The sequence below is a fragment of the Lampetra planeri genome, chromosome 21 (genome assembly GCF_965212315.1).
Source record: "Lampetra planeri chromosome 21, kcLamPlan1.2.h2, whole genome shotgun sequence".
NCBI classification, from domain to species: domain Eukaryota; kingdom Metazoa; phylum Chordata; class Hyperoartia; order Petromyzontiformes; family Petromyzontidae; genus Lampetra; species Lampetra planeri.
Genome location: NC_136127.1, coordinates 13394576 through 13422251, shown reverse-complemented (window position 1 = coordinate 13422251; position 27676 = coordinate 13394576). Strand labels below are relative to the sequence as shown.

At 48.0% G+C, this 27676-nt stretch overlaps 1 protein-coding gene across 2 annotated transcripts; it reads right to left on the bottom strand.

The window, feature by feature from the left end:
- Positions 1-63: 63 nt before the first annotated feature.
- On the bottom strand, positions 64-27422 carry LOC144724753 (lactase/phlorizin hydrolase-like). Of its 2 annotated transcripts, XM_078604139.1 has the most exons (16): positions 25323-27422; positions 24651-24769; positions 23803-24003; positions 23462-23615; positions 22523-22882; positions 21776-21947; positions 21431-21576; positions 20593-20867; positions 19916-20275; positions 19105-19454; positions 18581-18771; positions 17520-17768; positions 16682-16906; positions 13410-15728; positions 2067-2254; positions 64-784 (listed from the first exon to the last, which is right to left on the bottom strand). In XM_078604139.1, the coding sequence occupies exons 1-14, from the start codon at positions 25519-25521 to the stop codon at positions 15442-15444; spliced, it is 3288 nt and encodes a 1095-aa protein (XP_078460265.1). In that variant the 5' UTR covers positions 25522-27422; the 3' UTR covers positions 64-784; positions 2067-2254; positions 13410-15441. The 2 variants fall into 2 exon arrangements, with proteins under 2 accessions (XP_078460265.1, XP_078460266.1); XM_078604140.1 differs by lacking the exon at positions 2067-2254.
- Between the last annotated feature and the right edge of the window lie 254 nt (positions 27423-27676).

Sequence of the window (27676 nt, the reverse complement as noted above, 5' to 3'; positions counted from 1 at the left end):
TTGTCAGTGCCCATAATGTGCATTGTGCAGGTGAATGTAGAAATGATGCCACATGCTCATAACTTATCCCTCAAAATATAAAACATTTATTGTCACAAAATGGCAAGTTAACACATTGACAACTGAGGATGTTAGGTATGTAAACAGTATTGCTTGATATGTATGCAGCAAGTGGAATTCAGCATTTCTGTAGTTGAATTTATTTCTCAATAATCTAAATTTGTAAAATGTATCTCATTAGGTCATGTTTTCTTGATGAAAATAAAATTTTCAATTTATATTGAAAAAACCTACACCCGTTAGACTTATCCAGCTGGTACATTCAAACCCACATGCATGAGCAGCTCTACATCCCACAGCACAAAGACAAGTTTTCTTGAAAACAATGTTCCCTTTTATAAAAATAAAAAATCCACACCAGTTAGGATAAGCCAGCTGGTACATCCAAATCTGCATGCATGAGCAGTTCTCCATCCCACAACACAAATGTGGGTGTCAGTGGCGTGGAGAACTTAGCCTTGATTTGATTAATCAGGCGTGGCGGAGACCCTGGCAAGACCAAGCCGAGCGAGCCGGCCTCCAGATCAAGCAGCAGACCGATACGCTCCTGTTGCCCTATGCTATCGATGAGCGGCTCTGCGTGACCAGCATTCAGTGCTGTCCAGTGGCCGCTTGGAGAGAAGGAGAAGGCCCACGAGTGAGGGGCATCACCCGGACAGAGGTCCCGTGTCACGGCTGGGTCCGCTACCCCCACACGGAAGTCCGATGATTCTTTAACTGTGACCTTCATTATGCACACAACACGGGTGGGAAGGAAAACATGGTACCAGCACACACATTGCTCAAATTGTCAATTTTTCTAATTTGTGTTATGAAGTCATGCTGCAGTCTTATCAAATTATCTCTACCCCACACTGGATTAAAATGAAAATATCCAAAGCCAAACTTACAAACCAAATCAAATCATATAACGTCCTGCTCCACACTGATTGTAACATGTGCAGACTACTATAAGCATTTTCAATAAGTGTAGCGTGAACGAGCGTTCATTACTACATACCGGTAAGCACAATGTCTGATGTTTGAAAAATGTGGGGAGGATGATTGCTATTTATCCATCATGTCAAAATACTTTTTAAGGAAGCTCCTGAATTAAATATTTAGCTGATATTTCAGGAGTGTTTCACAAATGTACGTGATCCACCAAGCATTGTATTTCAGGTTTTTGCCCCCACAATGTACGAGTAAGTAAATATGAGACCAAGCATATTTTCAGTAATTATAATGATCTTTACCCAGAACATCTTTGCTGTCTCAGAACGTCTTCAAGAGAATTTACTACTATAATGAGCCAAGAATATCTGTGTCCCCTGCACGTGCCGTCACTCCACGTCAGCCAGCACCCCTCATTAATAATCATTAAGAGGTGACGTCTTCCAAATGGACCCCACCCCCACCCAGCGGCCTTACAAATTGCACACGAATTGATGCAATGAATATCACGTCGGGGTCTGCTTTTCACTTGCAAGTTTAAGATTTACTGAAATACACCGGTCCTTGGACGGGCAAAAGGCTAGTTAGTGTAAGTATGTTTGGGCAATTCAACTGAGTCGCACATGGGAGGAAACCAGAGTGCCCAGAGAAAGTCGAGTATTTGAGGTAAAGCACTCCACAGCGAGATTCAAGAATCTGTTTAACTTTTTTCACACCGTACGTAGCTAATCGGGAGGTGCGGGGAAGGTCAAATATTGCTGTAATGTCATCCCCTGGCCACTGCCGAGCCCAACACCTACAAATCCTGGGGTTAGATAAAAAAACGTAGTTACTAAATCCCCAAATCTACACGTATTTAAATCAGTCGATTAGAGATTGTTACTCGAGGTGTTTTATGCAACCCATTGGCATTCCCATCCAAGTACTAACCAGTGTCGACGCCGCTAAGTATCCGAGATTTAAAAAATTGGGCGAATTCAGGGATGACTTGGTCGTTGCCAGACACGTGCTTCCAAAAGCGTCTCTGTGGCCACGAATGGTGTCAGTGTCACTCTGTGAGTGGTGACCTTTACCTCCCAGTAGTGGCGGCCAGAGGAAATGGTCGTGTCGCCCATGACCGCGGCCCAGTCGACAAAGCGAGCCGGGCTGGTGGGCAGCTTGCTGGAGTCGAGGCCAATCACACGGTTCACGACACCGCTGCCATCGGGTGACACCTCCAGGGCGCAGTGCGCGGTCTCCTCCCGCAGCCTGAAGCTCAGCCCTGTGGCCATGATCATTTCGAAGTGGTAATGAGCACCTTCCCCCGGTGTTGCTCACTCTCGAAGAGGGAGAGCGACTCAAGAGGGAAGGCAGCCACACGGCGAGCCAGCACCGACAATTGCCCTCTGTGTATTAAGTATTTTCGACAAGTTAATAAGTGTTTAAATGTGGGAGGAAACCAGAGCACCCAGAGAAACTCCATGCATGAGATGGGACATTCCCCTCCGTATAGGGGGGAGTCCACGTTCTTGCTGCACAGTGCTGCTTCTGCTGCCTTCTGGCGCGCCAGGGCATGGCTCCTCGGCGACACCCACAGGGAGGATCACAATTGTGCGGTGATCCACCAACCCTCGCCGCCTGCACAGTGGTGGATGGACAGGCGTGGGGTAACTAATGCGCTCTACTCTATAATCTAGAATTAACTAATGCGCTTTTGCACGCGTATCCCCCAACCAGGGTCCACGCGTCTAATAGCCATGGCGCAGCAAACATTGATAAGTCAACGGCATGGTTGCACACAAAACAACGTTAAGATGGCTCTTAAACATTCGTATCAATGGAAAGTTATTTCGCACAACTTGGTTTAGGGCTTCCTTTTAACCTGGTTTCCGCAAGGTAAGGTAATTTACCCTTACCTACTACCTTGTTTACCTACTACCCTGTTTACCTACTACCCTGTTTACCTACTACCTTGTTTACCTACTGCCTTGTTTACCTACTGCCTTGTTTACCTACTGCCTTGTTTACCTACTGCCCTGTTTACCTACTACCTTGTTTACCTACTGCCCTGTTTACCTACTGCCCTGTTTACCTACTGCCTTGTTTACCTACTACCCTGTTTACCTACTACCCTGTTTACCTACTACCCTGTTTACCTACTACCTTGTTTACCTACTACCTTGTTTACCTACTGCCTTGTTTACCTACTGCCTTGTTTACCTACTACCTTGTTTACCTACTACCCTGTTTACCTACTGCCTTGTTTACCTACTGCCTTGTTTACCTACTGCCTTGTTTACCTACTGCCTTGTTTACCTACTGCCTTGTTTACCTACTGCCTTGTTTACCTACTGCCTTGTTTACCTACTGCCTTGTTTACCTATTTCCTTGTTTACCTACTACCTTGTTTACCTACTACCTTATTTACCTACTACCTTGTTTACCTATTTCCTTGTTTACCTACTACCTTGTTTACCTACTACCTTATTTACCTACTACCTTGTTTACCTACTACCTTGTTTACCTACTGCCTTGTTTACCTACTGCCTTGTTTACCTACTTCCTTGTTTACCTACTGCCTTGTTTACCTACTGCCTTGTTTACCTACTACCCTGTTTACCTACTACCCTGTTTACCTACTGCCTTGTTTACCTACTTCCTTGTTTACCTACTGCCTTGTTTACCTACTTCCTTGTTTACCTACTACCTTGTTTACCTACTACCTTGTTTACCTACTACCCTGTTTACCTACTACCCTGTTTACCTACTACCTTGTTTACCTACTACCTTGTTTACCTACTATCTTGTTTACCTACTGCCTTGTTTACCTACTACCCTGTTTACCTACTACCCTGTTTACCTACTACCCTGTTTACCTACTACCCTGTTTACCTACTACCCTGTTTACCTACTACCTTGTTTACCTACTGCCTTGTTTACCTACTGCCTTGTTTACCTACTGCCCTGTTTACCTACTACCTTGTTTACCTACTGCCCTGTTTACCTACTGCCCTGTTTACCTACTGCCTTGTTTACCTACTACCCTGTTTACCTACTACCCTGTTTACCTACTACCCTGTTTACCTACTACCCTGTTTACCTACTACCCTGTTTACCTACTACCTTGTTTACCTACTACCTTGTTTACCTACTGCCTTGTTTACCTACTGCCTTGTTTACCTACTGCCTTGTTTACCTACTGCCTTGTTTACCTACTACCCTGTTTACCTACTGCCTTGTTTACCTACTGCCTTGTTTACCTACTGCCTTGTTTACCTACTGCCTTGTTTACCTACTGCCTTGTTTACCTACTGCCTTGTTTACCTACTGCCTTGTTTACCTACTGCCTTGTTTACCTATTTCCTTGTTTACCTACTACCTTGTTTACCTACTACCTTATTTACCTACTACCTTGTTTACCTATTTCCTTGTTTACCTACTACCTTGTTTACCTACTACCTTATTTACCTACTACCTTGTTTACCTACTACCTTGTTTACCTACTGCCTTGTTTACCTACTTCCTTGTTTACCTACTGCCTTGTTTACCTACTGCCTTGTTTACCTACTACCCTGTTTACCTACTACCCTGTTTACCTACTGCCTTGTTTACCTACTTCCTTGTTTACCTACTGCCTTGTTTACCTACTTCCTTGTTTACCTACTACCTTGTTTACCTACTACCTTGTTTACCTACTACCCTGTTTACCTACTACCCTGTTTACCTACTACCTTGTTTACCTACTACCTTGTTTACCTACTGCCTTGTTTACCTACTACCCTGTTTACCTACTACCCTGTTTACCTACTACCCTGTTTACCTACTACCCTGTTTACCTACTACCCTGTTTACCTACTACCTTGTTTACCTACTGCCTTGTTTACCTACTGCCTTGTTTACCTACTGCCCTGTTTACCTACTACCTTGTTTACCTACTGCCCTGTTTACCTACTGCCCTGTTTACCTACTGCCTTGTTTACCTACTACCCTGTTTACCTACTACCCTGTTTACCTACTACCCTGTTTACCTACTACCCTGTTTACCTACTACCCTGTTTACCTACTACCTTGTTTACCTACTACCTTGTTTACCTACTGCCTTGTTTACCTACTGCCTTGTTTACCTACTGCCTTGTTTACCTACTGCCTTGTTTACCTACTACCCTGTTTACCTACTGCCTTGTTTACCTACTGCCTTGTTTACCTACTGCCTTGTTTACCTACTGCCTTGTTTACCTACTGCCTTGTTTACCTACTGCCTTGTTTACCTACTGCCTTGTTTACCTACTGCCTTGTTTACCTACTGCCTTGTTTACCTATTTCCTTGTTTACCTACTACCTTGTTTACCTACTACCTTATTTACCTACTACCTTGTTTACCTATTTCCTTGTTTACCTACTACCTTGTTTACCTACTACCTTATTTACCTACTACCTTGTTTACCTACTACCTTGTTTACCTACTGCCTTGTTTACCTACTTCCTTGTTTACCTACTGCCTTGTTTACCTACTGCCTTGTTTACCTACTACCCTGTTTACCTACTACCCTGTTTACCTACTGCCTTGTTTACCTACTTCCTTGTTTACCTACTGCCTTGTTTACCTACTTCCTTGTTTACCTACTACCTTGTTTACCTACTACCTTGTTTACCTACTACCCTGTTTACCTACTACCCTGTTTACCTACTACCTTGTTTACCTACTACCTTGTTTACCTACTACCCTGTTTACCTACTGCCTTGTTTACCTACTACCCTGTTTACCTACTACCCTGTTTACCTACTGCCTTGTTTACCTACTGCCTTGTTTACCTACTGCCTTGTTTACCTACTACCCTGTTTACCTACTACCCTGTTTACCTACTACCTTGTTTACCTACTGCCTTGTTTACCTACTACCTTGTTTACCTACTACCTTGTTTACCTACTGCCTTGTTTACCTACTACCCTGTTTACCTACTACCCTGTTTACCTACTACCCTGTTTACCTACTACCTTGTTTACCTACTACCTTGTTTACCTACTGCCTTGTTTACCTACTACCCTGTTTACCTACTACCCTGTTTACCTACTACCTTGTTTACCTACTGCCTTGTTTACCTACTACCTTGTTTACCTACTACCTTGTTTACCTACTACCTTGTTTACCTACTGCCTTGTTTACCTACTACCTTGTTTACCTGCTACCTTGTTTACCTGCTGCATTGTTTACCTACTGCCTTGTTTACCTACTGCCTTGTTTACCTACTTCCTTGTTTACCTACTACCTTGTTTACCTACTACCTTGTTTACCTGCTGCCTTGTTTACCTACTACCTTGTTTACCTACTACCTTGTTTACCTACTACCTTGTTTACCTACTACCTTGTTTACCTACTGCCTTGTTTACCTACTTCCTTGTTTACCTACTACCTTGTTTACCTACTGCCTTGTTTACCTCCTACCCTGTTTACCTACTACCTTGTTTACCTACTGCCTTGTTTACCTACTTCCTTGTTTACCTACTACCCTGTTTACCTACTGCCTTGTTTACCTCCTACCCTGTTTACCTACTGCCTTGTTTACCTACTACCTTGTTTACCTACTGCCTTGTTTACCTACTACCTTGTTTACCTACTACCTTGTTTACCTACCTTGTTTACCTACTACCTTGTTTACCTACTACCTTGTTTACCTACTTCCTTGTTTACCTACTACCTTGTTTACCTACTGCCTTGTTTACCTCCTACCCTGTTTACCTACTACCTTGTTTACCTACTGCCTTGTTTACCTACTTCCTTGTTTACCTACTACCCTGTTTACCTACTGCCTTGTTTACCTCCTACCCTGTTTACCTACTGCCTTGTTTACCTACTACCTTGCTTACCTACTACCTTGTTTACCTACTACCCTGTTTACCTACTGCCTTGTTTACCTACTACCTTGTTTACCTACTACCTTGTTTACCTACTGCCTTGTTTACCTACTACCCTGTTTACCTTACTACCTTGTTTACCTACTGCCTTGTTTACCTACTGCCTTGTTTACCTACTGCCTTGTTTACCTACTGCCTTGTTTACCTACTGCCTTGTTTACCTACTGCCTTGTTTACCTACTGCCTTGTTTACCTACTGCCTTGTTTACCTACTGCCTTGTTTACCTACTGCCTTGTTTACCTACTGCCTTGTTTACCTACTGCCTTGTTTACCTACTGCCTTGTTTACCTACTGCCTTGTTTACCTACTGCCTTGTTTACCTACTGCCTTGTTTACCTGCTGCCTTGTTTACCTGCTGCCTTGTTTACCTGCTGCCTTGTTTACCTGCTGCCTTGTTTACCTACTGCCTTGTTTACCTGCTACCTTGTTTACCTGCTACCTTGTTTACCTACTACCTTGTTTACCTACTGCCTTGTTTACCTGCTGCCTTGTTTACCTACTGCCTTGTTTACCTACTGCCTTGTTTACCTACTGCCTTGTTTACCTACTGCCCTGTTTACCTACTACCTTGTTTACCTACTACCCTGTTTACCTACTCCCTTGTTTACCTACTACTTTGTTTACCTACTACCTTGTTTACCTACTACCTTGTTTACCTACTACCTTGTTTACCTACTACCCTGTTTACCTACTACCTTGTTTACCTACTGCCTTGTTTACCTACTACCCTGTTTACCTACTACCCTGTTTACCTACTACCTTGTTTACCTACTACCTTGTTTACCTACTACCCTGTTTACCTACTCCCTTGTTTACCTACTACCTTGTTTACCTACTACCCTGTTTACCTACTACCCTGTTTACCTACTACCTTGTTTACCTACTACCCTGTTTACCTACTACCCTGTTTACCTACTACCCTGTTTACCTACTACCCTGTTTACCTACTACCCTGTTTACCTACTCCCTTGTTTACCTACTACCTTGTTTACCTACTACCTTGTTTACCTACTACCTTGTTTACCTACTACCCTGTTTACCTACTCCCTTGTTTACCTACTACCTTGTTTACCTTCTACCCTGTTTACCTACTACCCTGTTTACCTACTACCCTGTTTACCTACTGCCTTGTTTACCTGCTACCTTGTTTACCTACTACCTTGTTTACCTACTGCCTTGTTTACCTGCTGCCTTGTTTACCTACTGCCTTGTTTACCTACTGCCTTGTTTACCTACTGCCTTGTTTACCTACTGCCTTGTTTACCTACTACCCTGTTTACCTACTGCCTTGTTTACCTACTGCCTTGTTTACCTACTGCCTTGTTTACCTACTGCCTTGTTTACCTACTGCCTTGTTTACCTACTGCCTTGTTTACCTACTGCCTTGTTTACCTACTGCCTTGTTTACCTATTTCCTTGTTTACCTACTACCTTGTTTACCTACTACCTTATTTACCTACTACCTTGTTTACCTATTTCCTTGTTTACCTACTACCTTGTTTACCTACTACCTTATTTACCTACTACCTTGTTTACCTACTACCTTGTTTACCTACTGCCTTGTTTACCTACTTCCTTGTTTACCTACTGCCTTGTTTACCTACTGCCTTGTTTACCTACTACCCTGTTTACCTACTACCCTGTTTACCTACTGCCTTGTTTACCTACTTCCTTGTTTACCTACTGCCTTGTTTACCTACTTCCTTGTTTACCTACTACCTTGTTTACCTACTACCTTGTTTACCTACTACCCTGTTTACCTACTACCCTGTTTACCTACTACCTTGTTTACCTACTACCTTGTTTACCTACTGCCTTGTTTACCTACTACCCTGTTTACCTACTACCCTGTTTACCTACTACCCTGTTTACCTACTACCCTGTTTACCTACTACCCTGTTTACCTACTACCTTGTTTACCTACTGCCTTGTTTACCTACTGCCTTGTTTACCTACTGCCCTGTTTACCTACTACCTTGTTTACCTACTGCCCTGTTTACCTACTGCCCTGTTTACCTACTGCCTTGTTTACCTACTACCCTGTTTACCTACTACCCTGTTTACCTACTACCCTGTTTACCTACTACCCTGTTTACCTACTACCCTGTTTACCTACTACCTTGTTTACCTACTACCTTGTTTACCTACTGCCTTGTTTACCTACTGCCTTGTTTACCTACTGCCTTGTTTACCTACTGCCTTGTTTACCTACTACCCTGTTTACCTACTGCCTTGTTTACCTACTGCCTTGTTTACCTACTGCCTTGTTTACCTACTGCCTTGTTTACCTACTGCCTTGTTTACCTACTGCCTTGTTTACCTACTGCCTTGTTTACCTATTTCCTTGTTTACCTACTACCTTGTTTACCTACTACCTTATTTACCTACTACCTTGTTTACCTATTTCCTTGTTTACCTACTACCTTGTTTACCTACTACCTTATTTACCTACTACCTTGTTTACCTACTACCTTGTTTACCTACTGCCTTGTTTACCTACTTCCTTGTTTACCTACTGCCTTGTTTACCTACTGCCTTGTTTACCTACTACCCTGTTTACCTACTACCCTGTTTACCTACTGCCTTGTTTACCTACTTCCTTGTTTACCTACTGCCTTGTTTACCTACTTCCTTGTTTACCTACTACCTTGTTTACCTACTACCTTGTTTACCTACTACCCTGTTTACCTACTACCCTGTTTACCTACTACCTTGTTTACCTACTACCTTGTTTACCTACTACCCTGTTTACCTACTGCCTTGTTTACCTACTACCCTGTTTACCTACTACCCTGTTTACCTACTGCCTTGTTTACCTACTGCCTTGTTTACCTACTGCCTTGTTTACCTACTACCCTGTTTACCTACTACCCTGTTTACCTACTACCTTGTTTACCTACTGCCTTGTTTACCTACTACCTTGTTTACCTACTACCTTGTTTACCTACTGCCTTGTTTACCTACTACCCTGTTTACCTACTACCCTGTTTACCTACTACCCTGTTTACCTACTACCTTGTTTACCTACTACCTTGTTTACCTACTGCCTTGTTTACCTACTACCCTGTTTACCTACTACCCTGTTTACCTACTACCTTGTTTACCTACTGCCTTGTTTACCTACTACCTTGTTTACCTACTACCTTGTTTACCTACTACCTTGTTTACCTACTGCCTTGTTTACCTACTACCTTGTTTACCTGCTACCTTGTTTACCTGCTGCATTGTTTACCTACTGCCTTGTTTACCTACTGCCTTGTTTACCTACTTCCTTGTTTACCTACTACCTTGTTTACCTACTACCTTGTTTACCTGCTGCCTTGTTTACCTACTACCTTGTTTACCTACTACCTTGTTTACCTACTACCTTGTTTACCTACTACCTTGTTTACCTACTGCCTTGTTTACCTACTTCCTTGTTTACCTACTACCTTGTTTACCTACTGCCTTGTTTACCTCCTACCCTGTTTACCTACTACCTTGTTTACCTACTGCCTTGTTTACCTACTTCCTTGTTTACCTACTACCCTGTTTACCTACTGCCTTGTTTACCTCCTACCCTGTTTACCTACTGCCTTGTTTACCTACTACCTTGTTTACCTACTGCCTTGTTTACCTACTACCTTGTTTACCTACTACCTTGTTTACCTACCTTGTTTACCTACTACCTTGTTTACCTACTACCTTGTTTACCTACTTCCTTGTTTACCTACTACCTTGTTTACCTACTGCCTTGTTTACCTCCTACCCTGTTTACCTACTACCTTGTTTACCTACTGCCTTGTTTACCTACTTCCTTGTTTACCTACTACCCTGTTTACCTACTGCCTTGTTTACCTCCTACCCTGTTTACCTACTGCCTTGTTTACCTACTACCTTGCTTACCTACTACCTTGTTTACCTACTACCCTGTTTACCTACTGCCTTGTTTACCTACTACCTTGTTTACCTACTACCTTGTTTACCTACTGCCTTGTTTACCTACTACCCTGTTTACCTTACTACCTTGTTTACCTACTGCCTTGTTTACCTACTGCCTTGTTTACCTACTGCCTTGTTTACCTACTGCCTTGTTTACCTACTGCCTTGTTTACCTACTGCCTTGTTTACCTACTGCCTTGTTTACCTACTGCCTTGTTTACCTACTGCCTTGTTTACCTACTGCCTTGTTTACCTACTGCCTTGTTTACCTACTGCCTTGTTTACCTACTGCCTTGTTTACCTACTGCCTTGTTTACCTACTGCCTTGTTTACCTACTGCCTTGTTTACCTGCTGCCTTGTTTACCTGCTGCCTTGTTTACCTGCTGCCTTGTTTACCTACTGCCTTGTTTACCTGCTACCTTGTTTACCTGCTACCTTGTTTACCTACTACCTTGTTTACCTACTGCCTTGTTTACCTGCTGCCTTGTTTACCTACTGCCTTGTTTACCTACTGCCTTGTTTACCTACTGCCTTGTTTACCTACTGCCCTGTTTACCTACTACCTTGTTTACCTACTACCCTGTTTACCTACTCCCTTGTTTACCTACTACTTTGTTTACCTACTACCTTGTTTACCTACTACCTTGTTTACCTACTACCTTGTTTACCTACTACCCTGTTTACCTACTACCTTGTTTACCTACTGCCTTGTTTACCTACTACCCTGTTTACCTACTACCCTGTTTACCTACTACCTTGTTTACCTACTACCTTGTTTACCTACTACCCTGTTTACCTACTCCCTTGTTTACCTACTACCTTGTTTACCTACTACCCTGTTTACCTACTACCCTGTTTACCTACTACCTTGTTTACCTACTACCCTGTTTACCTACTACCCTGTTTACCTACTACCCTGTTTACCTACTACCCTGTTTACCTACTACCCTGTTTACCTACTCCCTTGTTTACCTACTACCTTGTTTACCTACTACCTTGTTTACCTACTACCTTGTTTACCTACTACCCTGTTTACCTACTCCCTTGTTTACCTACTACCTTGTTTACCTTCTACCCTGTTTACCTACTACCCTGTTTACCTACTACCCTGTTTACCTACTGCCTTGTTTACCTGCTACCTTGTTTACCTACTACCTTGTTTACCTACTGCCTTGTTTACCTGCTGCCTTGTTTACCTACTGCCTTGTTTACCTACTGCCTTGTTTACCTACTACCTTGCTTACCTACTACCTTGTTTACCTACTACCCTGTTTACCTACTGCCTTGTTTACCTACTACCCTGTTTACCTACTACCTTGTTTACCTACTACCCTGTTTACCTACTACCTTGTTTACCTAATACCCTGTTTACCTACTCCCTTGTTTACCTACTACCTTGTTTACCTACTACCCTGTTTACCTACTACCTTGTTTACCTACTACCTTGTTTACCTACTACCCTGTTTACCTACTCCCTTGTTTACCTACTACCCTGTTTACCTACTACCCTGTTTACCTACTACCCTGTTTACCTACTACCTTGTTTACCTACTACCTTGTTTACCTACTACCCTGTTTACCTACTACCCTGTTTACCTACTACCCTGTTTACCTACTACCTTGTTTACCTACTGCCTTGTTGACCTACTGCCTTGTTTACCTACTGCCTTGTTTACCTACTACCTTGTTTACCTACTACCCTGTTTACCTACTACCCTGTTTACCTACTACCCTGTTTACCTACTACCTTGTTTACCTACTGCCTTGTTGACCTACTGCCTTGTTTACCTACTCCCTTGTTTACCTACTACCTTGTTTACCTACTACCCTGTTTACCTACTCCCTTGTTTACCTACTGCCTTGTTTACCTACTACCTTGTTTACCTACTACCTTGTTTACCTACTACCTTGTTTACCTACTACCTTGTTTACCTACTACCCTGTTTACCTACTACCCTGTTTACCTACTGCCTTGTTTACCTTACTGCCTTGTTGACCTACCTTGTTTACCGCTCGCTAAAAGCTCCGTGGCGCAGTCCGTGGCCTGCATTTAAAATTGGAATCATCGGGAGTATTCTATATGAATAAAGCGCTCAACCGAGCATGTACCTGTATAGTAGTACCCCAGTAATTACCCTGTAATCGGGTAATTTGTATGGGGTAAAGGAAAAGGTAGGCTCGTTGTTTTTGACCTTTTACCTTACCTTCTTACCTTGCTAAAGGGTAAAAGGTAAGGGTAGAGTGATTTTATTGTGGTAAGGTAAAGGTAGGCTCGTTGTTTTTACCTGACCTTGCCGAGGCCTACCTGGTCTGACACCTCTGGCTACGACGTGCTACCCACTCCAGCCTCTATCAGCGACCCTGGGCAGAGGAACGAAGCCCTGACGGTGGACACGCATGAGTAACAACAGCCGCACAAAGTGGCAGCCACACACACCACACCACCATTGATAGCCCGCCCTGGCAACAAGGCGACTTCACACCACCCGCCTGCCTACAGAGGGTCACAGCAACCCGAGGCGATAATGGACAACGCCCTCATTGCTGGGCCCAGGGTTCGCGATCAGAGGGTTCGGGTAAAAGGGGCCCAAAGTCTCTTACATCGTCTCGACGTAGCCTGCAGAGCTCGGCAGGCGAAGGCCCCGACCCGCAGGGACAAGAAGGCCGCCATGGAGACCCCGGGGCGAACACGGACCGAGGTGGGGCTTGAGAAGCCGGGAGCCGAGCTGTAACGCAGGGACACACCTCTCAGTGCCCTCTAGCGGCCAGCCTCAGTGTTGCCATACCTTTTGAAAATAAAAGTTGCCAAACGATCCTCAAAAACGATCCTCAAGAAAGTCACCAGATGTCGCGACAGACCGTCCCAATGTCAAAAACGTCACCATGGGTTTTACCATGGGAATTACCATGGGGTTTACCATGGGAATTACCAAGTAACATTACACGTCAACGTATGTACTCCTAAATGCTTTCAAGTCGCGTCAATAGACAATCCAGTCAAAGTTATTTCTCCCATGTGCAGCCCAGAGCCAGTGCTGGGAATGCCACGTTGCTGGAAGGGGTGAGTCTAACCATAGATAACCGATTCTGACTTACCAATAAAATTGTACTCATTTTATCGACCTCAAGGGAATGATGGGCTGAGTCGACCCCCAATCTAGAGTTGAACTTGCAAATTTCCGATTGGGAGCCACTTGATCGATCGCTGAGCCACCCGGCCGGATACGAGATAATTGCCCACCTATTAAACACACACCTGGAATGGCTCCTCCATCTACAAAATGTCCTCATCTCATAACACCGAAATTTGTCGCTGGTCAAGTCGCCAGTCCACGCAACGAACTCGTTGCTCATCCAGCAATGGATTGACAAAGGGCTTTCAGGCTGCAACAAACACTGTAGAATACAGCAACAGGAGAAATAGACACTCATCCTTGTTTAAACATCAACTGCTTCCTTCCTCGTGCTCAGAGATCTTTATTAAGCAAAGCATTAACACCAGGTTTCAAGGGCGTAATTCTGGTAAATATGGTGAGCATGTAGGCCTTTATGCCTTGCACATGAACATATTACATAATGGGAAGTATACATCATTAATAAAAATGTGCTTTAACACAAACACAATCAGTTCCCATGCGAGTAGCAAGATTCTGTGCAAAGCGACCAAGGCAGGTCCCAGGGTAGAGGGGCTGGTGACTCGGAATAAATGGACAAAGCAGATCCTGAACTCTCGGGAGAAGAGCACTCCTCATGCCCGTAGCGGCCACATACCATTGGGCCCACGAGACTGGACACTGCTTTTCTTGGGTCTCAAATCTCTAAACTGGTGGTTCCCAACTTGTGGTCCGTAGATAGGCTTGCCTCCTATCCAGGTGTCCAGGTTTGATCTGTAGGCCAGGTTTGACCTGGACAGTCCACACCCTGGCACCTGTATTTGGGTGGCAGGAACTGATTTCTACAATGTATGCTGCAGAGTTTTTATAGACCGCGAGTAAGAAATATAACCCAAAAACCTTTATTATGAATAATATTGGTCGCGTAAGCCTACGTGTTAAAAAGAAATATAATTTTCGTTTTATATTTCGTTGTTCATTAACACTGCATCTCACAATGCTGAGGAACCAGACAAGCTGGAAGGCAGCCAGGTGGTGCACTTGCGCAAACAACAATTGGCCAAGGCCTGCAGTTCTTTATATATGAAGTTTTCAGAAAATGAATGAGTTATACATTCGGGAGGACAACGGAGCATCAGGAGAAATCCCACAAATGTGAGGGGGCTATCCCATACAGAAGGTACAAGTCCGTACTTGGCCATACCGCATTTCCCTGTCGAGCCAGGGCATGGCACCTCGACAGTCACAAGAAGGGACTTTTGAAATATTTGTGCGAAAAATAAATCCCAAATCCAGGGAACACATTCAGTTGTGGTCTGTCAAAAAAGTGGAAACTCTGTCCGGTGGACCACCAGTGGTCCACAAGTCATGGGACATGATATGTTGAGCTGACGCAGGTGCAATTATATTCACCAAAAAATTCACAGGTGTTTTTGAGGCTCGGCAGTGATACGGGGGTGCATAAAGGGTCACACCAAACAACTTCCTGTATGAACAACTAGCACATTACACCCCGTAGGCTACAACGTGGAGGAGACGGAGGTGTCAATCTCGAGGCCGCCTGGGCGTTTGCCCTTGCGAGTCTTCGCCCTCCAAGCGGCGAGCCCCACCCCCAAGCAGAGGGTGGCCGTCAACACCAGCGTCAGCCCAAATAGTGTCCAGAGCGCCACCTCCCCGTCCTCTGCTGACAGCGAGAGCCCGAGGAAGTGCAGAGCCTTGGTGGTGACTGGCTCAGCTGTGGTGACTGGCTCAGCTGTGGTGACTGGTTCAGCTGTGGTGACTGGCTCAGCTGTGGTGACTGGTTCAGCTGTGGAGACAGCACGCGACCCTCTGTGTTTGAATTATATCACACAGCTATGCACATCATTTAAAGCAGCCAATACTGAAATACAAATGTTTCCTTCGAATATCTTTAAGGAAGGGGGGGGCTTCTTTCGCTGTTTCTTGAATGCCACACCTGATCACATAATGGGCGATGCTCAGAAATGAGTCCATGAAAATACAACAGGTCTCTCTTCAATGAGATACCAAACACATCGCCGTCAAATCACCACTATCAAAGGTAGTTAAAAAACTTCTTTATAATACATTTTGTATTTGTTGTCGTCATTGTTATTAAACATTTACCATTTTCCTCCCTAGGTTCACTCGTACCAGAAACGTAACCCCATTCATCCAATTGGAACACGGTTTTTGCATTCGTGAATTGTGCATTTGTGAATGTTTTCAAGAACGTAAGCTGTCCAGCAACGTAACCCTTGCGGATAGAGAGGGTTAACTGTCTATAACAAAATAAATAAATAAACAAACATTAAATGCACCTTCACACATACTCTGTATATGTCCCTCCACATAACAATATAAAAGTATTTTTACATTTCGATTTAAAGCTTTCGTGACTGCAGGGATTCATCTTCTTGGTTCTTTCGGTAAAGTCACGTAGAAGGGAAGTAATAAAATAATAAAAATAAAACATGTTTTATTATGTTTTATTTTTATTATTTTATTACTTCCCTTCTACGTGACTTTACCGAAAGAACCAAGGAGTATTTTTACACTTCCCATCAGCCACAGTCTACTAATGAGACACCGAGTTTGCTTGTGTTGCAACAATGCTGCTTAAGTAATGTTCAGTGAAAAATGTTGCCCTGTGATCAATTAGATCTCAAAAGTTAACAATCGCACGCTTCTCCTGAACCGATGTGACTGCCATTATCCAATCTTTTCATTGTGCGTTTGCAGAGTGGCTGGGTGACCTACGCAGGATGAGGCAGGGGTCCGGCTTGCTGGGTTCGGGGAATCCGTTGCAGCGAATGATGGTGGCGAGGTCTTGCACGGACTGCTTGGCAACGCGCGCCAGGGCCGGGTCGTCGCGCGCCACCGAGTACAGTCCCCAGCGCCGCGTGAAGCCGTCCTCCCACGAGAAGCTGTCCAGCAGCGACCACGCAAAATAGGCGCTCACGTTGAGGCCATCCAGGGATATGGCTGGGGAGGGGAGACATCCACCATACACATCAGGATGTCAACGTAGCCAAAGACATTGATGACGTTCAGTCTTCTACCGCTGCTGCACAGTCAACACGCAGGCTCCAAGATCTGCCCTGAGGTCTTTTCTTCCCCTCAGTCACCAGACTCGTAGAGACTACTCCAATGTCTCAGCAACTGGCCCTCCTCCATCCTGCACACAAGTTCAACCCCAGCACAAGCATTTTTGCCAAAGCATATCTGTAATTTTTATCTGCCTTGTTCTCTCCGGACTTCTGTATTGCTTATCCTACCTTGCCACGAAATTCCCAGCATTCGTCTCAGACTCCCATGCTCAAATGCCAGCGAACTCTTTTCGACATGACACAGGAACGGGATCAAATACTTGTTATTATGAATTAAAATCCCGTTGAGAATGACCCTGCTCAAGCTGCACCCAGGCAGTTTACACGTGGCACTCCCAGCCACCATCGCTGAGATGACGATACCGATGCTTCCTGAGATTCACGGTGCCGCGGTGATCGAGCGCGGCGATCGTGTGCGAGGGTGGTGAGAAGCCAGTGCAGCTGTGCGTGGCTAGGCGTGCGGGGGAAAGGAGCCACGAGCGAGATACCCTTGAGCAACTCGTTGATGTATTGCGAGTGGTACAGCATCCGCGAGGCGTCGTTCAGGTCCTCGTCGCTGAGCTGCGGGGCTCCGTTCCCCAGCACCTGAACGTCGCCCGCGTCGGGGTAACGTGCCGCCACGTGGCCCAGGGCATGGCGGAGGCCCCAAGGGACGGCACGCACCTCGTGCGAGCCCGTGCCACGCCACGTCCAGTCGGGCACGGCCTCCGCGTCGCGGTCGCGCAGGTAGCTGGGCTCTGCGAGGCAAAGAAAACACGAGTTAGGGACCACCCGCGACCGTTGCGATTCGCAAGAGACAATGCTCATCTGCCGGCAGGAACCTGCAAGTACAGATGATGACTGCGCACTCGCCCACCCTACCAATCTGACCGGCCAGGATGGTCCACAATCAGAAGTTATGAGTTCAAAACCTTACTGGGGTGGAGGGTGGTCGACTCAGGCCATCATCCCTCCAAGGTCCATTTTGTGGGGAAGTCCACAGTGATTGTCCTATGGATAGACTTGCCCCATCGTAAATAAGCACTTCAATGCTCACTTGATTAGGAAAACACTAACTTCCTTTTACCACTTGCGAATCTTAAAAAAAAATCTATAATAAAGTGGTGTGGTTAGCTGTCGTGGTGATAGGTCAGCACACCAGACTCGCAATCCAGAGGTCGCCGGTTCGAGTCCATCTCCCGGCGCAGCGGTTGAAACAATGGGGCGAGTTTCTAAGTCTCCCAATTGCCTCGGTCACCCAGCAGCATGAACAGGTACAACACACAAGTCGTGTGTGGTGGTGGAATCAAGTCTGGGTACGTTGACCTCTTCTAACACGTCTGGTCAGCATGGAAGAGTAGGCCAAATACCCTCTAGAGCTCCCTCGAGCGAAGGACCCACACAGTGGTGGCGTGAGCGAGTGATCGCAGGACCACACTTTCATGTTTTGTGATTAGTTCTGAAAATCAGTCGGAGGAAAAAGGGTTTAACGATCGGCAGCTGACCGCTTAAGCCGGGAGGGTCGTCCAGTTTGTGAACAAGGAGGTGAGGAAGCAAACCCAGGCCACACCGGGGGGGGCGTCGCTGGCCGGCCAGCGCTGGGGCAGCACACGCCGCGTTGTCGTGTGCACGATGGCGAGGAAGTCGCTCGTGCCCCGGAGGAGGGCGCTGTCTTCTGTGCTGAGTGGAGGCAGCCGAGCGGGATCCACGGTACTCAGCATGGACGGGGGCCAGTGCCCCAGGAACACGGGGTCTCCAAACCTGTCCGACAAAACACAGCCGCTCAGCATCCCAGCCTAACTGGACCTCATCACCGTGGCCACGCATACACAGCGACACTCAAACACCGAGGAATCACGGGTTCACGGTTCAAATCTGGCAAGCCATCCTGGTTAGCATTGAAAATCATCACTAGATCTCAGTACAAATGGATTTCTGCCACCAAAACACAGATGCCAATTCCCGAACTGTCCGGGTCAAAGACAGGGATATGGCCACGCTAGAGTTTGGCCTAACTTCAGAAACAGTAACAGCAACAACAGCACGACAGTGCTGCGGTGATGAAAGCACAGCGAGGCGCGCGCACAGACGCACCACCCGAGTGTGAAGTCGAGGTACCGCTGCACCGCCTCCACGTCCCCCGTCCGCCCAGGGTCCAGCGGCTCCACCCAGTCGGCGCTCAGCGCCAGCGCTATGCGGCCACCTTGCTTGGCCCGGAAGTTTGCGTCGTACTCATGCCACGCCAGGGCATGCGCGCGCAGCAGGTTGCGCGCCACGACGTACGGCACCCGGCCCGGATCGACGTGAAGGCCCGGGGCGTGCTTGCCGTTACCATGGCCGAGCCACGCCACGGACAGGGGGTCGCTGATGGTCACCCATGTGCGCACGCGGTCGCCAAATAGTTGGAAGCACCGTGACGCGTACGCCCGGAAGTGCTCCACCACCTGCAACCATGCGGGGGGTGCGCCTCCGTGAGCAACGGTGCTGGGCAGACACGACCCGCGATCTGTCACTGCACCACTCCTCTATTAAACAAGCTTTGAATTTGGGATCGTAACGTCACCTTCCAAAATGCAGAACAAGATGACGACCCGTGGGGCACGACTCGTGATGGCAACACATGGTCACGCATGTGGCACATGACATCATCACCTCGGCCGAGAATGTTGATCCATTTAGAGATGATCTTGTCGTCGAGTTTTGGGCAACCCGCTGATCAATAAGGCCATTTTTTTCCTCAGGGTAAATTCTGAATAGCCACACATTTAAATTAAATTTCATTGTTTGCTTTTCTTGCATCACCTTCAGGAGCATTATCACGAACCCATGTTGCAGACTGACAGACAGACGGACACGGAGAGCCGAGATGCACAAACGTGTTGGGAGTAGGCGCCGCACGCGTTACCATGTCATTCTCCCAGCCTCCCACATCCTGCAGCGCCTGGGGCAGGTCCCAGTGGTAGAGCGTAACGGCGGGCCGCACACCGGCCTGCACGAGGGCGTCCAGCAGGCGGTTGTAATAGGCCACGCCGGGCTCGTTGAGGCCCCCTTGCACCGTGCCGTCGGGCAGCAGGCGGGGCCACGACAGCGAGAAGAGGTAGGTGCCCGCTCCGAGCGCCCGCACCGCTTTGACATCCTGCGCAAATAGTTGGTAGCTGTTGCACGCCACGCGGCCCGTGGCCATCCCCGCCACGTTACCGGGCCGTGTCGTGAAGCTGTCCCAGATACTCGGGCCTTTGCCGTCTGCATTCCAGCCACCCTCAACCTGTGGGAATGCCCAAACACACATACAAAGACAAAGATCCCTGGTATAACAGACTTCTGGGCAAGTGCTGTTAGCGAGCACCTATGAACCCAGCATGGCACACGAGGAGGTGGCTGGCCAGCTCCACGCCCGGCCGTCTTTGTCTGCCGAGTGGCGATGTTAACTCATCACACCGGGTACTAATTTTAGGCTAAGTCGATCTCACGTCTAGTTGTGGGAAGTGCCGGCCGGCGTGGCTTACACTGGCACATTTCCACCACCGCAAACACGGGCGCGTTATTGAGCACGCGACCGGCGGAGCGGGGTTCACCACAGACCTGGTACGCAGCGGTGGCAACGCCCCACTGGAAGCCGGCGGGGAAGCGCCCGTGTAGCGTCACCAGCGGGCCGGCCGCCGATCCCGGGAAGCCGTTGTCGTGCGCCAGCTTGCGCAGGGCGCCGACCGAGCGCTTGGGGGTGCGCGCTCGCTCGGGGTCTGAGAAGTTAACGTAATGCAGCCCGAAGCGCTCAGTGAAGCCGTTGGTCCACTCGAAGTTGTCCATGAGGGTCCACGCTGTGTAGCCCCGCACGCGCACATGGTCCAGGTGCAGCGCTGAGCAGAGGCGGTGCGGGTCGGTGGGGGGGGTAAGAGGAACATGGGGCACGTGGGACCCATGTGCGTCACGAGTGAATCCGAACAAGGTGTGCGTCAACCCAGTTCCAGGGTTCACACGATGCTGACCCTGTTGTGTGACGTTCAGTCCGTGCTCTCGTTGGTTCACGCTGGCTCGAGTCTGGAAACGATCCCTGACTCCATCCCAAAATAAGCTGAAGATTCGTCTCCTCCTTCACATATCTGTCCCACGAGATTAAAAAAATGTAGAATTTCTTACATGTTTCACAAAGCACAGAGTCTTCTTGGGATGAATAATTTCAGGAGCAGTGTTTCAACACAAGCAAACTCTGGATGTGTTTCGACATTCGTTGACTCACCAGCAGTTGGATGCTAAACTGCCAGATGTTCTTAAGCATGGGTCGTAGCTTGACGCAAAACTATTTAACACAACACAAAATAATCATCAACATCGTTGTAGACCTTAACCCACTGCCATGGACATGTGTCTCCGGAGAACCCATCATTAGTCTCCAGCGATCGCTTCCTCCTAGAGGCCCTACCTTTGAAGACCTCGTTGACGTAGGTGTGGTGGTAGAAGATTCGCTCAGCATCATCAAGACCGTCTTCCTCGTGATCGGACCAGCCGTTCTCCGTGACCCACACCTCGGGGCCACCATACTCGCGATCAATAAAATTCAGCAGTCGCCTGCATAACACACCCATAACCATCCGCCTCATCATCATCGCCACCACCTCAACCACCAACACCACCGCTATCATCACCACCATGACTATCACCATTACCACCACAATCACCAATCAACACCAGGATCGTGATTATAACCACAACCAATTAGGCGACGCTCCATTTTGTCCATGTTGTTCAGGCCTAGGTGTCGCCCCACCTCATGCCCCAGGGCACAGAGCGGTGCCACCCAGCTGCAGCCGTGGGCCAATCGGGATCCATCTCCACGTTCACCTCCATGTCCGCGTCGTACCCCACGCGGAGCTCCGAGCGCCGAGCCGGCCACACCAGCCGCGTCGAGTACGAGTTAATGGAGAAAAAGTCCGACGTGCCTGCCGCCACGCGCAAAGTAACACAGCGTGCGCCAGCGCCGACGTGAGGCCGAGACTCGCTGCACTGTCACTTGGCTGCTTTCTCAAGACACAGAAACACAATGCTCGAGGTTGCCACCTGTCCCGGCCAGTCTTGGAATTGGCACCTGTGTTCAGGTAGCAGGAACCCATTTGTACCAAGATCTAGTACTGGTATTGGTGTGTTAATACAGTAAATGTATAGACCTAGGTTGCCTGAAAAATATATCCAGGTTTGGTTGACTGTGGATACAGTGATGACCCGAGTTCCATTCTGGAGAGACCACTTGTGATGATTCCACACTTGTGCATGGTGACCTGGTGGCATGACCCGCCAAACCCCATTGGACCGGGGGATGGACTCGGCCACTAAAGCAAGAGGGGCCCTGCTGACCAGTCGCTTCAATTCCCCTTCGCCATGGAGGTAAGGCCAGGCCATTGTCCCCTCTTAGCTGGTATGATTTGCGATGTGTATTTGATCAGGATTAGAGGTTTGCCTTCCCAAGCCAACTCGTCAAGTGGTCCGATTGGACGGGGCGAGTGACCGCGCGCGTCACCTTGCACATAGGCCTGCTCCTCCGGTGTGAAGCTGGGCAGGCGCGAGGGCTCGGGGCGGTCGCGGTCGGCGACGAGGTCAGCCATGACGCGGGGGTAGCCGCCGCCGCGCCCGTAGATGGGGTGCGCAAACCAGCCCAGAGAGAACTGCACGTAGCGTTCGGCGGCGTCGACGTGCGTGCGGTTGGAGGGGTCGCGCGGCTCTGCCCAGTGCGTGTTGAGCACAATGGACACGCGGCCGCCCTGCGCCGCGCGGTAACCCCCGTCGTACGCGTGCCACGCGCGCGCGTGCGCCCGCAGCACGTTGTGCGTCACGACGTAGGGGCTCCTGAGGGGCTCGTACACGCCGGGCGCCGTCACACCTGCGGGCACGGCAGCGCCTTCTGTCACAAAGCCCTGGGTTGAACAAGTCGTTAACTACCTCTCCTTGCAGATCGATCTAACAGTGCGACTCTAGAGTGTCCCAATGCCTCATGCAGGAGAACTCCCCGCACAGTCGAAGACGACTGCCCCACTGGGCCCCCTGTCTATGCCCGTACACTATTTAGATGCCTCCTCTCACTTCACTCAACAGCTGTCGATTTACTGCAACAGTAACTCTGCTCTCCACTCACAAGATCATCCTCACAGTGTCGCTGTCCCTGGAGTAAAAACCCAAACAGGCTCAACTCTCACTCAGACACGGAGCTGCCTCAACGTGAAAAGATCGTACGGACACTCAAGCACGCCGCCAGTCTCAACTCATCTCAATCTTCGTTTGAATCTCCCTTGCACAACAATCATGTGTAAGTTATAGATTTAAAATGCGTGTGTATATTACGTGTCTTTCCTGTGTGTGTGTCACTTTACACTCTGGAGACCCTTGAGATGGAGATCATTCCATCTCAAGGGCCGGTCATACACGCATGGCGATGGCCGTCGGCGTGGCGGTGGAGACTCACCCAGCCCGTTGGAGAGCCAGGCTGTGTTGTAGGGCTCGTTGAACGTGAACCAGAATTTCACGCGGTCGCCAAACGTCGCAAAGCAGAATTCCGCATAAGCCACGTACGCCGCGATTGTGCTGTCATTGACCCAGCCGCCAGTATCCTGCAGAGCCTGCACAAGCACATGGGCCGGCGCAAAGGAAGGTGAAGGTGGCCACTGCAGCTACGGGCAGTCAAGGCGCGAGCAGGGGAGTGAGTGAGAGTTAGTGGGTGAGAGAGTGAGTGAATGCGTAGGTGAGTGAGCACGTGCTTTAGTGAATGCTTGGGTTTGAGAGCGGCTGAGCGTTCCGAGTGGTCACCTGCGGGAGGTCCCAGTGGAAGAGTGTCACCATAGGTTGGATCCCAGCCGACGTGAGGTTGTTGATGAGGTCATTGTAGTAGCGAACGCCAGGCTCATTGGGCCCGGAGGACAGGCGGGGGTCGCCTTTGGGGAAGATGCGTGACCATGAGATAGAGAAGCGATAGTAAGAGAGGCCGATCCCGTTGAGTATCACCATGTCCTGTGGGTGGCAAAAGCATTGTGCTGTCAGTGCCAGTGCCACCAGCCACCTAAACACCAACCATTGACAGACCAGCTCTTGAACATAAACTTTAGTCGTTTTCCCCTAAAACGCCACCCTGATGACGCTATCGGCGTTGCGCCACGAGATGAAGAATTCGTTTGAAATTCTCGCAGAGCAATTGCGCCCTCGCTTCATATTCGAGAACATTGCGGAAGTGGATATCACAGAGCTACCTCTGAGATCCCTAGAAGTGACCTGTGGTCCACAAACAGCAGAGAGCAGCAGTTTTCCATGTGAGAATGAGCCTAAATTTGACAGTGAAAACTATATTTTAATTCTCAGAGCTGCTCCATCTCCTCCTCTGGTGTCCTCGTGAAAGCCACTGCCAGTGTCACAAAGTGAGGCTCGTTTGCAGTTGAAACCAAGACATGCTCTAGCAGCGAGTCCAGCACTCCCACGTTTCTAGTATCCTGGGAGAAATTGCAGCAGTAATGAGCACTCGTCATCGATGGGGTTGGTCAAACATCCCAAGATAGGACCACAGAGCTTGAGCATTCGTTGGTGGCGCCGGTTCTGGCTGCCTTCTCGCTCGTCTGTGTAATAATCGCTAACGACGGCATGAGTGAGCAGCCAGCGGGGGGCACCTGCGCGATGCGGTGATAGGAGTCGCAGGTCACGTCGCCCGTGCCCCCCCCAAACACGGGCCGCGTGTGCACGAAGCGATCCCACACCGACTCGCCCTTCCCGTCCGCATTCCAACCACCTGCACACGGGGGGTGCATGGGGGGGGCATGGGGGGGCATGGGGGGGCACAACAGCTCAGGTTTTGCGAGGCAGCCACGTGACATTGGCTGAGATCGTTTTCAGCGACGGTGCGATGAGGAGTTGCCGTTTCTCTACGATAGCTCCACCAGGGTTGTTTTTGCTCTGATTTATATTTGCTTCCTTGATGCCCTTGTTTCTAAGCGACTGCCTTTGTCATTGTGGTGGTCCAGGTCACTCTTGCAAATGAGACTCCTAACCCGGCCTCGAGTTCTCACCCGTCACGGAGCTGGTCAGCGCCAGCGGCGGTTGCCAGCGGCCTGGGTTATCGGGGTCCTGAACGCCGAACGACCGGCTGAGCAGCCCCACGCTCCACAAGGCGAAACTTGCACCTCAAGGGTTTGCAGTTAAGAAACACATTACACTCCGATCCATGACAACTCTGACGCTGGTGCTGTTTGTTGATGGCCACTTGATGTGTTGGGCCTGTGCTTAGCTGCCATGTTTAAAAGAGATAAACATACACGTGTGTGAGACGCACGCGATGCACGCACCTTCTATTTGGTATGCGGCCGTAGATGTGCTCCATCCAAACCCCGCGGGGAAGGTCCCACTCACAAACTCGTCACGCTGCAGTGCCGACTGGTTGTGGAAAATGTCCCACACGTCCCTGCCAGCCTGGGCCCAGACCAGAACGGGGCCCAGCGTCCCAGCCAGGACCCACAGCAGAGGGGCCGGGGAGGGCCACCGCATTTCTCCTCGTAGCTCGTGTCCCCCGCCCGAGGGCCCCGAGTACGCACGTGTGGCCTCTTCTCTCGTCCGCCGCCGCTGCTGCTGCCGCTGCTACCGCCACCAGTGGATTCGTGCATCCACGCACGAGCGGGGAACCTGGCTCAGTGTGTGTGGCACTCTCTCTCTCCGTGCACCCTGAGGGATCGTTCTATAAGAGGTGACCTCGGTTCTAAAGAACACCCAGCTTATCTCAAAAACACTGCTGACTTTGATAAACCATCTAATAAAACAGCGGGAGATAAAACGCAATGGAGATAAGGGTTACGATCTGCCCTTTACACCAGCGATAGGCTTGGCCACAAGCAAACCGAGTCGGCATTCACTCTGCGTGCCCTGGGACCTCCCGGTACATTACCCTGCTTGGGGTGAAGGTTTGCTGCTCGGAGGGTGATGGGAGGAGCTTGGTGACTGTCAGCCCGAGCCCACATCTCTTACTTACAGTGTCGAGAAAAAGTTGTGAACCCCATATAATCATGGAAATTGCATAGTTTTACCATGATAGCATTCCTGAATCAAAACCCGTCTTTTCTTAAATATCTAATTGGGTTCATATTAACCAATTTCATGTGTTTTGAAACAAAATTATGTATTAATTAAACTTAAGGTTCTGGGTGTATTAAAAAGCAAGTGAAACCCTGGTTTCATTAGATGAATTAAGGGACTAATTAGAATCAGGTGTTTAAATAATAAGGTAGATCTTCAGGGGTGAGTTTGGGAGGCCCCGCCCTCTAAAAAGATCAGAAACTTTGTGAGTTTGGTCTTCACCATACAGGTGTGTGGAAACAAGTTATGCCACAATCAAAATAAATATTCGAGGACCTCAGGAAGAGTTATTGATGCTCATCAGTCCAGAAAGGGTTACAAAACCATTTCTAAGGATTTGGGGCTCCACCAATCAGCTGTCAGACAAATAGTCTACAAATGGAGAAAGTTCAAGACCACAGTCACTCTGCCCAGGAGTGGTCGTCCTTCCAAAATCTCTCCAAGAACAAATTGGAAAATCATCAAGGAAGTCACAAAGAAACCAAGAGAAATATCCAAGGATATGCAGGCCACTCTCGCTTTGGCTAATGTGAGTGTTCATGACTCAACTATCAGAAAAAGACCGAACAAGAATGGTCTTCATGGAAGGATATTGAGGAGAAAACAACTGCTCTCCAAAAAGAACATTGTTGCCCGTTTGAAGTTCGCCAAACAGCACATAGATGATCCACAAGACTTCTGGAACAATGTTCTCTCCATAGACGATTCAAAGGTAGAACTTTTTGGCCTCAATCAGAAACGTTATGATTGGCAAAAACCAAACACTGCTTTTGAACGGAAAAACCTCATTCCAACCATCAAGCATGGTGGTGGTAATGTGATGGTTTGGGGCTGCTTTTCTGCCTCAGGAACTGTACGGCTTTTCATCATTGACACTTATGCAGTTTAACACGTAGCAGGCTTTCGCGACCAATTTCATCCATAATAGGTTTTTTGGGTTAGATCGCGTATATATATAAATGTCGTTAAAACCCGCCACCACCCGACACAGCCAACTAATAAGGGTTGTCACGTAACCCTTAAGCGAGCCCTTTGACAAGTTCAAAGGGCTCGCATAATGCACGTTGCCTCAGTAATCCCCCCCCCACCCCACATTGTGCAAGAGCGCAGAAGGGTGGTCAACACATCTACGCCTCTATATAAGGAACGAAACAGTAAGACTTCTCCACAAATCTGGCTGTCGCCTGATGAAGCTAGTTGTAATTACTGGCGAAACGTCGTACACAATTTTTAAATGTTGTGGCTTGGCTCTCCAACACACCGGTTTGCTGTACTAGTGACGAATTGGCACGTTCTGTTCACGTGACAACCCTTACTAGTTGGCTGTGTCGGGTGGTGGCGGGTTTTAATGACACATTTATATATTTACGCGATATAACCCAAAAAACCTATTATGGATGAATTATGCATTCTATGAGAAGATTCTAGAGGATGTCAGGCCATCCGTCTGTGAGCTGAAGCTGAACCGAAACTGGATCCTGCAGCAAGACAATGATCCTGAAAATACAAGCAATCTACAAAAGAATGGCTGCAGAAGAAGACATTCCGCATTTTACAATGGCCAAGTCAAAGT